Source organism: Cucurbita pepo, chromosome 12 (genome assembly GCF_057944985.1).
Source record: "Cucurbita pepo subsp. pepo isolate OVF chromosome 12, ASM5794498v1, whole genome shotgun sequence".
In the NCBI taxonomy this organism is placed as follows: Eukaryota; Viridiplantae; Streptophyta; class Magnoliopsida; order Cucurbitales; family Cucurbitaceae; genus Cucurbita; species Cucurbita pepo.
In genome coordinates this window covers 3236723-3255122 of record NC_141809.1, presented here as the reverse complement: position 1 = coordinate 3255122, position 18400 = coordinate 3236723, and the positions used below count along the sequence as shown (strand labels likewise).

Sequence of the window (18400 nt, the reverse complement as noted above, 5' to 3'; positions counted from 1 at the left end):
CTCATTTTCCAAGTGTTGTTTTTCGATAATCGGCCAGGGAAATCCTTTCCTTTCGGTGAGAGGAAATCGTCGACAGGAGGTTGTTGGAAGAAAAATAAAATGCGTAAAATAACAAAGAGAGAGAATGACTAAAATTTTGAGTGCGCTTAAAATCAGGTTGTGAAATCTTCCGAACAGATTTCCTATTTAAATATAACCTATCCTAAAACTGGCTAAGGAGTGGCCAACTAAATCTGTGCCACTTCCTACAAAATTGCCGTTTAAAACTTTGTTAATCCATTCGACGTGTTTGTCAAATGGTCAATGAAATCGTGTGAATCTAAATAAGGAAAAACTCAGGTTTTATCTAACACCAAGCAGCTCAATTCAAATGACCGATTTTTCAAATGGATGTCAAGTTAGCATTCTTGAATAGTGTTCTTGAAGAAGAAGTATACTTCGAACAACCTCCCGGGTACATGAAAATTGGAGAAGAGAAGAAGGTACTAAAATTGAAGAAGGCGATTTACGGGTTGAAACAAGCACCGCGAGCATGGAATACTCGTATCGATACATACTTCAAGGAGAACGGGTACAAGCAATGTCCCCACGAACATTCGCTTTATACAAAGAAGAGTGGAGGTAATGTGATACTTGTCGCTCTTTATGTCGATGACCTCATCTTCTCAGGCAACAATGATGAAATGATAGAAGAGTTCAAAAAGCACAACGACACGAGAATTTGAAATGACAAACTTGGGCTTGTTGAAGTTTTTCCTTGGTTTGGAGGTTAACAAGGAGAGACAGATATTTTTATATCACATGAGAAATATGCAAATGAAATTTTGAAGAAGTACAAGATGAAAAATTGCAACCCAGTATCAACACCAATGGAACAAGGTGCAAAGCTCTCAAAGTACGATGAAGAAGAACGAGTAGATGCCAATAGGTACTGGAGCCTGGTGGGAAGCCTTCGCTATCTTACATGCACAAGGCCAGATCTTTCATTAAGTGTCGGCATAATAAGCCGGTTCATGGAGGAGCCAATTTATTCACATTGGAAGGCGTTGAAGCGAGTCCTATGATACATCCAAAGAACGGTGTCACTTGGGTTATTCTACTCAAAAACAGAAGATTACAAGTTAGTCGGTTACTCTGATAGTGATTGGTGCAGAGACATAGACGATCGGAAAAGTACATCGGGTTATGTATTCTTCATGGGCAACACAACATTTACTTGGCTTTCAAAGAAACAACCGATCTGACACTTCTCGACGTGTGAAGCTGAGTATGTAGCAACATCTTGGTGTGTGTGTCACGCAACATGGCTTAGAAATTTGTTGAGTAAGATGGAGCTAAAGCAACGAGGTGCAACCATAATACAAGTTGACAACAAATCAGCAATTGAGTTGGTCAAGAACCCAATGAACCATGAAATAAGCAAACACATTGACGTTCAATTTCATTTTATCCTAGATCATGTGAAGGAAGGAAACGTGGAATTGCTGCATGTGGCAAGTTAGGATCAAGTTGCGGACATCTTTACAAAATCGCTACCGAAAGTACTTTTTTACAAATACAAGAAGATGATTGGCATGACAGATGGCAGGAGCATTTAAGTTTATGGGGGAATTTTGTTGGTAATAAACTTAGATGGTAAAAGATAGTTTTAATTTTGTTAAGTTGAGTGGTTTTTTGAAATTGAGTCATTTAAAAAAAAGTAAAAAAGAAAAATTGAAAGGCCAATAACTATTTCACGAATAGTGAGAATTATTTCAGGAATAATGGGTCCGAAAATAATTGCATATGGGATAGCTAGTCTTTAGAAAACCTATAAAATAGTATGTATTCGCATTGAAAAAAGTAGAGCAAAAGAGCAAAGAATAAAAGTGTAGAGAACAAAAAGTACTGAGCAATAGGAAAAGGTTTTTTAGAATTCTTTGTCTCCTTGTCTCTCCCCTCTCGACATCTCTTTCACAGATTCGTGAGTGCTATTTTAACAAATTAGTATCAGAGCGAGCTTTTATTTTTTGCAAATTGGTATCAGAGCAAGTTCTATTTTCAACATTCTGGCTGTAACCCTTCACTACCAGTTGAGCCTTGTGCTTCACAACTTCTCCCTCTTCGTTACGCTTTAGTTTAAGCACCCATTTGAGCTCTATGGCTTGGTGTCCCGGCGGCATGTCCTCCAGACTCCACCTCTTGTTCTCATTGATGGATGTCATATCTTCCTGCATTTCCTTCAGCCAGCAAGATTCTTCTCTGCTTCGGCGAAAGAGTTAGGTGCCGCTGCACGCCAAGCTCGTTGTAGTACTTGCCGAATCTTGCCGAGGTGAATTCTCCGACTCGATCCGTGTGCAGCACTCACATCTTCTTACCGCATTCTACCTCTATGCGCACTTAAATGCGCTTAATCGCCTCTGCCGTCTCACTCTTCGCTTGTAGTAGAATCTGCCACATGAAGCGACTCATGTCATCAACTAGCAGGAGGAAGAGAGTCTTGCTACCTGGGGTCGCCAGCTTGATAGGCCCGTAAAGATCGCCGTGAGATGGAAAAGGGGTGTGCTTTTGCTTGTCGATGAGACACCCGTCACAAAGCCTGTTCACGCCTTCGATTGCTGGTAAACCGTACACCATCTACTCCTTGTGTAGTTTCTGTAGAGTAGAAAACTCAGGTGCCCGTACCTTGCGTGCCACCTCCAAGCTTCTTCTTTGGTCTTGGCCGAGAGAATGACCGGCTTTTCTATCTTCAACCCCATGATGTAGAGGCGGTTCACCGTGCGCTGAACTTGCATCAGTTGTTGTCGATCGTCCCAGATCTTGAGCTGTCCGTGGTCGATGGAAATGTACTAGGTGGCCTCATCGAGTTGACCCAGGCTCACAAGGTTTTAGCCTTGAGCCTCGGGATGAAGTAGACGTCGGTCAACTTGTGATGCTCACCTCCCTTGCCAAGGAACAGGATGGTGTTGCGCCCTTCAATCTCGACGATGGAGCCCTGTCGAACTTCACCGTCCCGCAATCCTCGAGTCAAGCTCAAAGAATGCAGACCTGGGCCCAGTCATGTGGTTTGTTGCCCCCGGGTAGAGGACCCATCACTGGTGCTCATGTTGCTCACCCCTTTAGTCGATCTGAGCGAACACTCGATCCTCCTTCAGCTGAATCAGCTCCCCAGCCGGTGCCTTAGGTACGCCCAGCTGGAGCACTTCTTCGGGACCTATCAAACCCTCATCGACGAGGCTCACCAGAGAAGCACCACCGTCGGTTGCTTCTGTGGATTTGGAATCGAAATTGGGGAAGACACTGTTTCTTGCCACCTTTGCTACCGGAGGACCCGTTGCTCTCGCCGGAGTTGTCGCGGAGCTTCAGGCGTGCAAGTCATTCCTCATCAGTGAGGAGAAGACAACCCTGCTTGTCTACAACTGAAGTAGCATTCTTCTTCCTCTACTTGATGTAATTCGTTCTTAAAGCGGATCTCCGAGAACTCCTTCCGCAACTGCTCGATGTTGGACTCCCGCACTCGCTGCACACCAACCCGGCGGGATTTGATACCCTCCCAGGCCGATTACGCGGTGCGCTTGGTGGAGAGTGACGCCAGTATCTCCTGTAGGTTGTCGCGCATCAACAAAGCCTACTCGACGTGTGCATTTTCATGCTTTGATGCATTTTCTTCTAACTCATAATTCTACCTTAAACATGGCCCAAATAGCCAGCTAAAAATATGCTACTCCATTGGATCGTGTATGCGTCAAATTGTTAATAAAATATTCAACTAACTGATTTAAGAAAAACATGAATAAACTAAATAAAGAAAACCCCGAGCTTTTAACTAACAGATTAGCATTTGAACAGTTATAAAGTTATGTGTAGACCCTATGGGCTTTGCTATTGCCCATGACCTCGATCTCTGCGATAGGTGTTAACCTGGTGCTATAGGCACACTTTTGTCCTACTGCGGCTGTCAATGCGAGCGGCCCTTGATGTTTCCCGACTATAGCTCTCTCCATAGCCTTAGCTATTCTCAAGAGGGCAACGTATGATAGATGTTAGGGCCTTAACAGTACAACGAATCTTCTCTTCCAAACCTAGGATGAACCTTTGCGCCAACTTCATCATCGTGTTAACCAGTTCAGAGGCAAACCACTTCAATCTCATGAATTCTCTACTGTAGGCCATGATGAAGCATCCATTATGTGTTAGTTAGGTAACTTCTTGGTTTCTTTGGAGTCGAGCTACCTTCGAGTAATATTCCTACTGAAAGGCCTCTTTAAATTACAACCATGGTATCACACCTCCAACAGGGTTAAGAATCTCTCGAGTTATTAAGAAAATTGATTTAAGATATAAGATTAGTTGGGAATATATTTTATACGGCTGTAATGAATTAGGAATTTGTTGATAGTATATTTTATATTATTTCTAAGAGTTGATTATGAGTATATTTTATCTTATTTGTAGCAGTTAGTTGGTAGCTTGTATCCTATTTAAAAGTTGTGAATATTAAGATTGGACTTTCAATCCCACTTTTCTTTCTCATTCTTAACACGGTACCATACCAGAGCAAGAGAAGAGGAAGAACAGAATAAAAGTGACATAGATTGGAATAGATGACGACGGATGAATTGGGATGACCTTTCACATGATAAATCATCCTTTTAAGGCTACATCTCAAAAGTTTTAATTTCTGGTCTCTATAGCAATTGTCTCTGATTGAACACAGCAAATCATCAATATTTTTCCTGTCAACAATAAAATCAAGAACATATGCATTGTCAAAATGTTTGTGGCGAGCTATCCAGATTCTCTTACCAATAGCTAGCTTCCTAATATCAATCTGGGTCTTGAATTGGTTACAGATATTCTCAATCATTCTCCTAGACTGAGAACTATGATTGACAAACTGTTCTCGATCGTCCAATATCAAGACTATGTTATAAGCATCTTCAAATTTCTCCCCAAAACTCAAAGGTGACATACTCAAGATGTTCGTATTTTCTTTCACAACCTCTTTACGGGATTTAGTGATGGAATGATTAGAGGATGAGCAAGATCATCTCTCCATTATCACTAACAACTATCTTTGGCACATGCCTCTCATTAGGAGAACCTGTCAACCTATTTTCCTTTCCAATTGCTTTTACTTGACGGTCAACAAGATCTCATGAGCGCGACATAAGACTGCTGACCAAAGTGATGAGATATCCTTATTTGATTTATCCTCTAAAACTTCTTGAAAGGAATAATGAACTTGATGCTTAGAGTAGCCCATGCACATAAACCTCTCTAAGTGATTCAAGGGGAACATCGATCTTGATGTTCATAAATATTAAAATTTTCTTTTGGGCGAAATTAGTCAAATCCAGCTTCAAAATTTCGGAGGTTGATTTAACCCATCCTTATTACATTCATCACTCTAATCAGCCAGGATATTCACTTGTTCCAATAAAATTAAATATAAATAAGACAAATTACAAATGCAGTAGTAAATCATTGTAGTCTATTTCTGGGTTTTGCATCATCCTATACAATTGAATTATTTCTTGTAAGCCTAAAAAGCAAACCAATGGGTAAAGATCATCCTAGTTTTGCATATTCTTGAGAAATTCAATTATTTCTCGGAAGTCTAAAATACAAATCAATGTGGCAGATGTTTTCACTAGCAGATGCAGTTTTGAGAAGACAACAAATTGATTTTCTGAGAGACAAGTTGGGTGTGACTGACACTCTCAAACTTGAGGGAGAGTATTATGAAATTTGATTTAAGATATAAAGTTAGTTAGGAATATATTTTATATAATTGGAGTCAGTTTGGTAGCTAGCATCCTATTTAAAAGTTGTGAATATGAATGAAGATTGAACTTTTCATCCCACTTTTTTTTCTCATTCTTTAACACGAATATCTACCCACAATATCTCTCTCTTGTTCTGTAGTAGGAACGAAGCCCAAGATACCTTCTAATCATCAAGACAATTCATCAACTAAAAGATTATTTCCATTGATGACAACCATAATTGTGACACCATTAGATCCTCTAACGTTAAAGACACGAGGGTCATACCTCTTTAAGTCTCGTAGGTATCTGGCCTCTCGTGCCGACAACGACTGTTGGCCTACTTGGTGGCAATTATTGTTTGCTTCATAGCCTCAAAGAACTCACATATCAAGGTAGTTGTGGGGTCTACTTCAACTTGAGGCATTGCTAGGGTGGCATTATTGGTTCTACTTGAGCGACCGATCCCTCACGGATCGAGCTATCTCTGCCTTGCCTCTTCCACTTGCACGGGGTCATCCTCTAGGCAGCATGATCTATAACCAACGCATAATATTTTATCTAAGTCTATAGCCCTTAACACATGTATATAACATACACATCATAGTATAAGACTCTTAGGATACAATCCAATATATAATGATACCATATATAACATTGCATTGCACACATGAAGCAACCATAAACAACAGGCATACCTGAAGGCAACAGTGTATCGGGATGGAACTATAGGAGCATGTTAAGCCTACGTCGAATGCTTATCTACAGAATCTATAACCTAGAGTTCTGTTACCAACTATAACATCCCTATTTTTACTACGGAAATAAAGTCTCTACTACATACCTGATATGACTATTAAGTGAGAAAAAATTCATTTAAAATATTTCATAACAACGTAAAAGAAATATACGTTCATAATAAAGTCATTAAAACAATATGATGAAAAAATAAATAACGTGAATTTAAAATAAAACAAGAAAATAAAGCATTGTCGTGATCTACCTATAAGGGATATGAAAGAAAAATAACATGAATGCAACTACCCTAACTTCAGTCCCATCGTTGTCACTACGACATTGTCATCCATGTAGACGCACCTTACCTTTACCTGAAAAATAAGAGTAACACGAGGCTTAAGTATTTTAAAAAATACTCAGTAAGTAACCCCACTACTAAAGTCAGAAATTGCAATTATATGCATTAATATTTTGGGACCTATCATTTCATAAAACATAATTTCATGGCCTTAGTCTAAACTTTTAGTTCAGACATAATTGGATGTATAAACTTCTCTACACATGATCCACGCATGTGCATATGGATCGAAGGCAAGCTCGTATATGTACCCCCTAAAACTGGCCTTCTATTAGCGTACACTCACGTTGTCGAGTTACCACAGAGGGAGGGGAGTGCACATAGCATCATGGTGTACATAATATCGTATCATAACATCGTAGTGGGTGCATCCGTACTAAACATAACAAAAAAGTATCCCAATGCATGTAAATATGCAATATGCATGAAGTCTCATAATTCAAAATCATGCCATGTATCTGTTGTGCAAGTTATTACTTCATTCATTTCATACGTAACATAATCATTTTATATCGTTTCACAATATAGTATATGACATGGTATCACACTTTCATAGCATAACACAGTCACCAATGACATAATGTGTCAACAAGATATTCCATTACATGATATACCTCATAATTACCACATAACATAACATAATTAACAAACCTTAAACAATCACAACGTACAACATGCATAAGGACTATAGGGCAAGCACCATTCATATTTCAAGCAATTCATCCAACCAAACCAACCAAACCATAGTAAAGCCACTTATTTGAGTAGCTTAAAGTAGAGTCGTTAATTTATCTTTGGTGTTAGTCTAAATTTGTCTCTTGGAATTCAAGTCAATCTATGTAAGTTCTTGACACCATATTAGAACATGTTAAATGCCGTAGTCTACCTATTACTCATATTTAAACTCTAATTTAGTATTCAATACTTTAATTTGGCAAAAAAAAAAAAAAAGAAAGAAGAAGTAGTCATACGCATCTCATCTCGGATGCTTTTCAAAATTCTAAAATCAGCTCCAAAAGGGTGAAAAATGGTTGGTTATGGTCTAAAAAATGTCGAATGAGCCTTAAAATAGGTAACCTGAGTTGAATGCACCAGAGGATCTACTGTCGCACTAAGCCGAGCAACAACAACATTGAGTCGAGGATAGAAGGCATGGGTCATAGCTGGTATCGAGACATGTGGTAGGATCAAATTCTGGCGCACGCTCGTGGGTAGGAGTCAGGCCAAGGCGCGAGTATCGGGTCACCGCAACGGGTTATGGATGAGCTGGCCCTTAGGTCATTGGGATTGGGCTAAGGCTACTAGGCACATGGATTGGACATGTCTAAGGAATGGCTGACAAATGCGTGCACCACTAAGTGTCATGGTTGTGCTCATGCAAGACGTGTTGCCTGTGGTCAAATGTCAGATGTCCTGGTCATGCTTGTCGACGTGTTTTCCATGGTCACATGCTCATTTCAAGCCCCTTTCACTTGCTCTCATGTTATATATGTCTTTACTATTATTATTGTGTCACTACGGGGGCGTATGATCGGTCACCAAAATCATGTCTACACCCGCCAAGGCTAAAATGCCTCAAAATGTGAGTAGTTGTCAATTCTTACTATCCGATTTATATGCTATCAAATTCGTTGTTGTTGCTCATTCACTTTTAGCTTATAATATTGTTTTCTTTAAAATAGTATTCAACATATTTCCTCGCTCACATTTTCAAAAACATCCAAACGTGACACGAGGCACGAGATATGTCGATATTGTCCACGAAGTCTGAATCTCAAACAGTTAACTTGTTTGCTAGGTTAGAAGAAGTGTCGCACAATCGTTGTCCCATTGCTGCAAGAGTGTGATTGTGACACTCGGCTGGCAAAGCTAGTTCCATGCAACCAAACATATATTTTATTCACATACACTTATCGTAAACAAAACTTTCAACAAAACGACCTTTGAGGTGTTGAAACACGACACTTATTGCCTTTATTACTAATTATTTCTTGGAGAGCGTCTTAAATTATGGAGTCATATAAACCTTAATGATTTAGATTAAAGTTTCCAAATTTTCAGTTTCCAAAAATTCAATCTAATCCAACCTAACATAACTTTAATGATTTGGTTTAAGTAGACTGAATTGATTAAATTATAGAGTGAAAGGACTGAATTGATTAAATTATAGAGTGAAAGGAGGGATAATGAAAAAAGTACTAGTTTAGTTTCATGTACATGCGTGTACTTAACCATAATAATTGGTTAAGTACAAGTGAGTGTACTTATCCACAATAATTTAGATAGGTACAAACACTTGACCAAGTTGCTTGTACTAACCACGCAGTGCTTGACCTAAATTCACAATTTCAAAGGAAAAAAAAAAAAAGCTTAAAATTGGCGGTTGACTACGTAGTGTTTTTGTTCATTGTCAAGGGAGAAAATGGATGTTCTGAAGTTATGGATAAAATGGAAAGTCAAAGTAAACGCAATAATGCATGATAAAGATATTTTAAAAGAGAAACAATAAAATAATGAGGAAAACATACTTAATATGCAAGTTTTGGTATGTTTATTATTAAAAAGGTGGTAGCAAACATGACTTGATGAGTACACAAGTCATCTTCATATCGATTATCATAACATACTAGATCTAAATTTTAATCATCAACGGAGATAAAGAATTTTCTCATTTAGGTATATATTTGAAAATAAAAAATTAAGATCCATTGTGTTAAAAGCTATCTGGAATGATATATATATATATATATCTATATTTTTTTTTTTTTTTTTTTTGGTAAAGGAGACGATTAACATGTCAATAAATTATTTACAAATTGTCAATTATAAATTTGGTAGGTTATTAGGAGTTTCCTTGTAAGTAAATGACGAAAAATTTAAAACCAAGAATAGAGATTTTTGACGAACGGGAACAAAATTTATTAATATCAATGTCTATAAGATAAAATGGTGGGCGTTATTCCCTTTAGTGTGCGTTGGTCTGTAGTGCTGGGGTAAGTTTGCAGCTGACCTAGGATGTTTGCCCATAGTAGGCTTGTGGTATGGACTCCTATGGATGGGCTTTCAGGCCATTGGGCTTGGTGGATTTTTCCATAACATTAGCCCCACTAGTGAGTCCATCAATGTTGTCAGGTTAGGTCTTCCCTTCATATGGTTAGGATCGATACCAGTTGTTAGCTCTAATACCAATTGTTATGATCGTTCAACAATGCACACACTTGATCAAGATGAACATAAAGAACAGGAGAGAGAAAATACAAGAAAGAATGTTTGCTAAAGGTTTTATTACTGATGACTTGAGCACATGTATGTACAACAAGATAAAATACAGAGAAAAAGAAAACTTTTTGAAAGCACCGTCTAATAGTATATATATGGTTTCAATTTACTAAATATAGATTCCAAACATTTAAAGATATGTCTATCAAATCTTTACCAAATATCTATCATATATATCTATATCAGATCTCTATGAAATATCTTCCAAATATATCTGTACCAAAACTATATTTGATGTTCTAAAAGTGTCTAAGATCCAAATTGCTTCCGCATGTGTTATATTAACACCATCAAAGTAGCTATGTATTCACCGTCGAGCATTCAAACCCGGAACCATCAAAGATTCCTCAAGCAATCAAATGCGTTGAGTGGTGGGGTATGCCGGATGGGACTCGAGTAAAAGCGTGACAAAGGAACGGAAGACCGAGAGCATGGGATGGAGGAGATTGGAGCCATCGTTTGAGGTAAGCTCGGTTTCTTTCCTTAATAACTTTTGACGCTCATATATCTCTCAAATCTCAACCAAAATCATGCAAATCTTAGCTCATTGAACTCAGCTTTAATAAGGCATCATCTTTGCTAAAGAGGGTAGGAGATTTCGAGGATCGAACGCGATTGGGACGGGAGTATGAGCTGATGGATGTGCGGGTAAGTTTGAAAGAAACCCCATGAACTTTGAACACTCATAACTTACACATTTCTTAATGAAATAACGCAATCTTAGTGTCTATGGATTTAGAACAAAAATTCGTCCAAGGCCTAGAACGAGAGATACGAGCAGCAAAAGTAAACAGTAAGGAAAAAAGAGTAAGTAAAAAGGAGGGTGGCGTCAATGCGTGTCAGCAGATGACGTCAGTGGGTGCAGCAAGATAAAATAAACCTGTCGCAGAAATTTTAGCCTAAATTGAGTTAATTTGGTGTACGAAAAAGTATGTTACATTTTAAGCTTTAATTTGAATGGAATTAAAAACATGTCTTTAGTATGATCATTAGCATGTTATAGATCAATAGCATCTTATAGGAAACATTTTATCAAGATTTGAGCATGGAAGGAGTGGATTTATTGTATGTAAGAGCACGTTACACGTTAGATGCACGTTTTTCTAGAAAGACATGAGTTGCTCGAATAAGAGCAAAACTGAAATCATGACTAGGGGTTCACCAATAAGATCACGTTAAACGTTATGCTTAGGTCACTATGTTGCGTCTCTTTTATATATGTATATGATTTTAGCGGTTATAAGAGAACGATTAGGGGTTCACCAACTAACCCTTAATCATAAACTTGACTCGATTGTGAGGGGTCTAGATAACTATAAAACTGACTTATGATATTTTATGATTTCTGAATGTACCCTGTGGGGATTACTGGAAAGTTTATCAGTTAGCTTTCTTGTAGTGAACATGTCACGAGCGGTAAAGGTCGACAATTGTACCCAGAGTTGGTTGTCCTTGAGACTTATGATTATTGTTCATGCATGCAAGTTTAGCAATTATATGAAGACGGTTAGGAATTCGCCAACTCGCTTCTAATCGTAAATCTAACTCGATATCTAGGGTCCGGATAACTATAGAACTCGTGTATGATATTTTATGACATGATTTGTGCTCTATAGGGATTATTAGGAAATTTGTCCGTTAGTTTTCCTTTAGTGATCTTATCACAAGGGACAGGGGTCCATAGGTGTACCTTAGAGTTGATTGGGCCTTAGCATACATGAATCCTATGAGACTAATATCGGGGTCGTGCCTCAAGGGCCTAAAGTTACGATGATGAAAGAGACTAGCAAAAACGATTAACCAAGAGACCTACAAAACTTAAGAATATTTCGAGGGTTGGAGGTCCATATAGGACAAAGAATCAAGAAAATAAAATAAGTAAACCTAAGGGTAACCTAGGAAAAGCCTATACTTGGGAACGAAACCCAAACGAGAATAAGACACCAAACGAAATAAGATCAACCAAACTTAAGAACGAACTATAAACTACCAACAAGGTGCTTATTGAGTATATTTTATATACTCGGTTCATGCTTCTTCAATTTCCTTTTTATGTGGAGCTTGATGTAGCAGTCGAGGCGAAGGTGCATGTGGGATTTGGCTATAGGGAGTCCCGTCACACTTGAGTCTAGATTTCCTTTGGTACTTATCTTTAAATCTTGTATTTCATGTATTTTAAATAGTTTGATCTTGTAGTAGTGTATTTTTGTGGTCTTCGTTTATTTATTTATTTTGGTACAAAAAAAAAAAATTATTGCTACTTTAATTGAATTTCAAAGTGGATGCACGTATGTAAGTGTTTTGAATTTTTCACATTTTTACTTATTTCTACACCATTGTGTAACCGTCCATGGCTTGAGTCCCTCGAAAAGTGAGTTGTAACATGGTGGTTAAGTTTGGCGCCATAGATTTGTTGAGTGACAAATCCCGTCTTTGAGGAGAATTATTGTTATCTTTGACTTTAATATTTGACTTTGCTTATGTAGTAAATGTCAAGCATCTTGGGTTGAGGCACTACTTTATAAAAATGTTGGGGGTGTAGTATGGTGTGAGCTAATCTAAACATCAACCAAGAAAGGTTAGCTAGGTAGACCAAAGTTTAGGGAATGTAATCCCCACGTGCCAGCCAGCTACTAGGTCAACCTATATGCTCCCACGTCCCCGTTTTCAAGAATACGTTTATAACACAGTGACGAGATTCATGTCTAGCCATTTTCTCAAGGTTGAGGCACACACTACCCTAATCTTGAAGTAGATAGGGTAGTGGAGAGATTGATGACATCTTTCATACTAACTATAGTCTGGTGAGCTACCTTGGTCGTCCTTGATGGTCGTGGAGATTTACTAAGTTCTTACAAACATTTAGACGATTTGATTCTCAACTATCATTTTTAAGATGCTTAAGATTAACCTCTCGACTAATCCATACTCTAGGTGCATACATTCGACTGAGGTGTACATAATCCTTTGATAGTCGTATAGTGACAACAATTTTTTGACAATGGACCAATTCTGAGTTCAACTTTCACTTATTAGTAGCAAAATTTAAAAAAAAAATATATATATATTATTATTATTATTATTTATGAATATAAATCAACCTTATAAATCACTTCTAATGTTATAGTACTTTAGTCAATCAGGCTTCCGTAAAGTAGGTCAAGTGTTCATTTTAAAAAAATCACAACCAAATATTATACTAGAATAATTCTTATTCTTATAGTATTTAGTTACTATCAGTTTGGTCAAGTACATCATTAACCGTTTTAACTAGCCTTCTGTAAATTTTGACTCATCATTTTAGATCTAGTAATTTTATTCCAACAAGTATGTGTTTAGTAGATTGAGTATTAGAAATAAAATTACAATCCTATCCTTATCAAGAGTTCATCCCGATATTGATCCATGAAAGCAACTTGTGAAGGGGGCGATCCAAAAGTGATCGTGAAGGCCCATATAAATCTCACGTTATGAACCAATGATGGAAGTTGTACGATATGTCGACATATTTTTTCCATTTATTATTTTGAAGATACTTTCTCTATTACATCTTCCAAAGAGAATGATCTAAAAGCTGCCATGACAAACATCTTCGATAGGGAGGATGATCTAAAAGCTGCCACGAGGCTCTTGCATGACTCTAAAGTTGTGATCAATAGTAAAAATTATAGAACGGATGATGAAAGTCCCACATCAGCTCATTTAGGGAATGATCATGGGTTTATAATCAAATAATACTCTCTCCATTTGCATGAAGCCCAAAGCAAGGCCATGAGAGTTTATGTTCAAAGAGGACAATATCATATCATTGTGGAGAGTCGTGTTCGTCTAACCTGGTATCAGAGCCAAAGGAGTTACAGCCTCGATTAAGGGGAGGTGTTGTGTTGAATGATGAAAGTCTCACATCCCTAATATAGGAAATGATCATAGATTTATAATCAAAATGGACAATATCATATTATTGTGGGGAGTTGTATTTATCTGACCATGGGTGGAAGAGATAAGTTCCTAAAATGAACCCAAGGACTCGATGAATATATACATTTCAAATGGATCCTTTCATCCGAACTACCATGACCCTGTAACGAAGTCCGAACGCAGGGTGCTGCTTATGACTCGTGCCCAACACGACACTCCAATGTCTGATTCCAAGCGCAATGAAGCTCCTAATTCTTCAAGCACTCACACAAAGAAGACGCCCAGAGGTTCCATCAGTGGCGGAGACGTCAAGGATACGCCGGAGTATGAGAAACAGAGGCTTTCTAGAATCGCCGAGAACAGGAAGAGAATGGAAGCCCTTGGATTGGCCAAATTGGCGACCTCATTTATGGATTCTTCCAAGACTCTGAGGAAGATTGATAGAAAGGGGAAGCGTAAGTTCGATGAAGATTATAATCCTGGCGAGGATTCTTCGAATTCTGAAGATGATGACTCGGAGGAAGGGGATGAAGGTTTTGGAAGTGAGAACGTTTCTAGGTCTCGTGGAATGAAGGTAATCTCTCTCCATTTTCTGTCATTGTGTACTTTTACCATTGTACAAAAATTAATTTGATGGTCGCTGCATTGTTCATGATTCAGCAATGTTCCTTAGGTTGATTCACTGTTAATTTCCTATTGGGATCCTTAAGTCGAATATTTAACAATTTGCCTGTTTCTATGTCTGTAATATCCATCAAAGATGGATATAAATGCTGAGAGTATATATGTTTTTAAAAAAGAAGACATTATTCATTGGTATGATGAAAAGATGAACTCTGTGTCACCTTTTATCTCAGTAATTAAGGCTTTGAGTGGGGAGCTGGCTTCATTGTTTCATTTTAGTGAAGTGGAAAATATAGGTTTTGGTCAAGGAGTTGAGGGTGCCCTTCTCCCTTCAGAATTGGGGAAGAACCTATTGATGCTAGAGTGAAAATGGTATCAGAAGCTTTGGAAAAGTATTAGAGTTCGAAGGAGTTTTTTAGTTGTTTTGTTTTTTCTTTGAAAGAAAAAAAGTCGAACAAATTTTGGTTCAATTTTAAATGAAAAGAATGAGAAATAGATCAAAGGGGCGGGAGGGGGGATTGAAGAAGTAGATAAGAGGGCTTTCTGGGTTTGTGGAGGATACATCTAGGTTTTTGGGAGTCTTCCATTGGCCTTTGTATTCTTTCTTTTGAGGTTTTTGGTGGATTACCAAATCAAGTATGCCAAAAACATTGTTCAGACCCACCAGCATGATTGTAACAAAGAAGTCTTGTTTGGTCTCTGTCTTTAGATCAAAGAGTTTCTTTCTTTGGTTGGAAGGGATTGATGGAGCAGTACTTCGTTCCCTTCCTACGAAGGAAAGTCGTATATCAAGTAGAGAAATGATGACTAGCGCTTTTTGTTTTCTCAAGATGGAACCAAGATTCTGTTTGTACCTCATTTGCTTCCAATTTGGTGATCTCGGCCAACGAATGCCTCTTGTTTGAAAGCTTTTCAACCCATAATAGCTTGTAATAGTCAACTAACCAGGACATGGTTCCCCAGTGGAGGGTGAAGGAAAAATCATATTATCTTGTCCATATTTGATAATCCATGCTTAACTTTCTTCGTAATTTTCATCACCTCACTGGAGTAAGATTTCCTGTCAACAGAGATCGTGTGTTTTGAGTAGTTCCAACCCATTGGAAAGAGGAGGGAGCTTGTATTTTTGTGCAGGAAATTTCCTCGGTTATAGCTTATATGCTATTGCCTTTTTCTCTTTCTTTTTGATAAGAAACCAGAGGATAACATTAATAGCAAAAAAGGAAAAAACAACCTAAGGGTTGTAGAAAGAGAGCCCCCTCATGAAGAGCTAATCACAAGAACACCTTCCAGTCATGGAGAAATATGTCACTGTCAATTGTATGCTGTATTATAATTTGAGTTGCTGAAATGGGGAACAATTTGATCTGAACTTATATTCTATCAAGAAATTGTGGTGTGGGCTAGTCTTGATGAGTATCCCTTATGTTTACCAGTTGAGAGAAATGACATACAAAATGGTTGCTAAGAGCTCTGGCTTATGTACAGTCCAGTTCTTGCAATTTGACTCCAGATTCCTCAGTCTCAGGTAATTGACAGAGAACTAGCTGGCTGTGTTAAAAATTCCTAACGCAGTTGGGAGTTTTCTTTTGGGCTTCAACTCTTAACAGCATCAGCACTATGAAATGAATATAGTACAAAGGAGGAATGTCTTGTTTCATGCACCTTAAGCTTTCCATTGGTGTTTTTTCCTGGTGTAAAACAGTAGGATTTCTAAAAATTCCTTTAGTGAATGGATTGGTCAAATGGTTTGTTTCTAGCTCGACGCCTTCATACTAGACTGTTCCCCGATGTAAAACTGTTACTCATAGATAGATTATGAAGTCGAAGGGGAATTATTTTTGTACTTCTTTGACTAAACCATGGGCTATAGCTTATCTCCCTCCATCTTTTGCGTACTTTTTCTTTCATTTTATAGATGAAAGCCTTCTTCGTTTCCCAAAAAAAAAAAAAAAAAAACTACTTGTCCTCAGAAAACCATGTATTGTTTCTAGCTTCATTTCCGAGCAAAACCTTTTTTTTAGTTAAACGGGGATATATATTATAGATGAAAGCTTTCTGCCTGTTTTTTTTACGTACAAAATGTGAATTTCATCTATTTCAGCACATTCTAATTCGTGCAGTCTGAAAACTGTTCAAATTTTATTTCAGGGAAAGAACAGAGGTTCAAAAGCAAAAAGGAAATCTTCTGTCGAAAAATCAAATAACTTAAATGATGAAGATGATGAGGCATTACAACAGGTAGATTCATAATATTCCATCAGTACTTTGTAATTCAAGACAGCACAAACAGGCTAACAATATCATATGCTTCCCAAGCAGGCGATCAAACTTTCACTACAGGATTCTGGTGAAACCTCTGATGCACAGATGCAAGGTCCTTTTGAAAATGTTAGAAGGAAAAATGTGAAGAATCAGGAAATGGGAGGAGGGATGAAGAGAAAAGGATTGGTACCCTTTTTACTCATAACATAGTATTATAGCCTTAGTGATCCTTTATTCATCTTTTCTCTTAATTCTTTTTCTTCACGTCTGAACTGCAGTTCACTAGTCGGATGCAGATGAACGAGGATGAACTTATCATGAACTTCTATTGTTTTGATGGTATTTTATATATCTGGTATGATATTAATGCACTTTAAAGTAAGTTTTACTACTGACCTGGTGAACTTGGCTAATAGAGTCATGGAAAGGGAGCATTACTGTAAGTGACCTGAAAAGAGTGGCAGCTGTTCATGATTTTACTTGGTCTGTCAAAGAATTAGAGGATATGATTAATTGCTTTGACAGTGATGGAGATGCCAAGGTTAGTTTCTTGGATTCACGCTCTCTTTTCATATTTCAATTCCATTCTCTCTTTATAAGATGAATTGTAATCTTCGTATAGTTTTCGAGTCTGAGATATATGTTCTCGATTGTTTCATTCAAGATTCGAAATTTTTAACAATACCATCAAACTCAACGGGGATAGGTGATACATATTTAGTTGACTTGCTTAGAAAAAGACATCTTGACGTCAAAGACAATGATGGACATGAGAACCTTTGTATGTTTATATCTCAAACTACTGAAATATTTTTCTGAAGGAAAGTTTTGTTACCAGTTACTTGTGAAGGTTTGTGGCTTGTTTCCGTCAGTAAATATAGCTACTTTTATCTACCATCATGTCCAACCTATCTTGTTTGAATTAAGCTTTGTTTGATCATCCTTTCCGAGATTACGTGTCCATTTTCGTTTCCATCACAGTTAAGTATGGATGACTTTCGAAGAATTGCTAGTCGATGTAACATGATAAAGGAGTCCATTACATGACCGACGCAGATGACGACCAATGTGCGGAGGAGGATGGATATAGGAAGAATGGAAGAGGATGGCAATATCGATTGTCTCTCCCCCTGCTTTTTTCTAGAACAATCAAATGGAGGCATGCTCTTTATCCAATCATTCATAAGCAAATTATGAGGTTTGTTGCACAGAGCATCAAAATTTTCTTTTTGGAGGACAAAGCTCTAACGATCATCATAAGATGAGGGGGCATGATTTTGTTGAAATCCCAGGTATTGTAGAGCATTTAAACTTGTTGTCGTAATTGTGAAATTCTGATCCCATGTGTTTCAATCTTCGAGATCTGTCTTTCAATTTTGATACCCAGGGAAAAGATGTATGATTGCATTTGGCATTGTCATGGGTCCTAGAGTGTGATATTCCTGCTATACTGGTTTCTTGGTTCATTTGG

General features: G+C 37.8%; 1 protein-coding gene across 1 annotated transcript; it reads left to right on the top strand.

The window, feature by feature from the left end:
• Window positions 1–14176: 14176 nt before the first annotated feature.
• LOC111806339 (uncharacterized) lies at window positions 14177–18130 on the top strand. Its single transcript, XM_023691603.2, has 6 exons — window positions 14177–14614; window positions 16816–16905; window positions 16987–17115; window positions 17208–17268; window positions 17346–17470; window positions 17911–18130. Exons 1-6 carry the CDS (start codon window positions 14234–14236, stop codon window positions 17974–17976), a joined length of 852 nt encoding a protein of 283 aa, XP_023547371.2. The 5' UTR covers window positions 14177–14233; the 3' UTR covers window positions 17977–18130.
• Window positions 18131–18400: the final 270 nt, after the last annotated feature.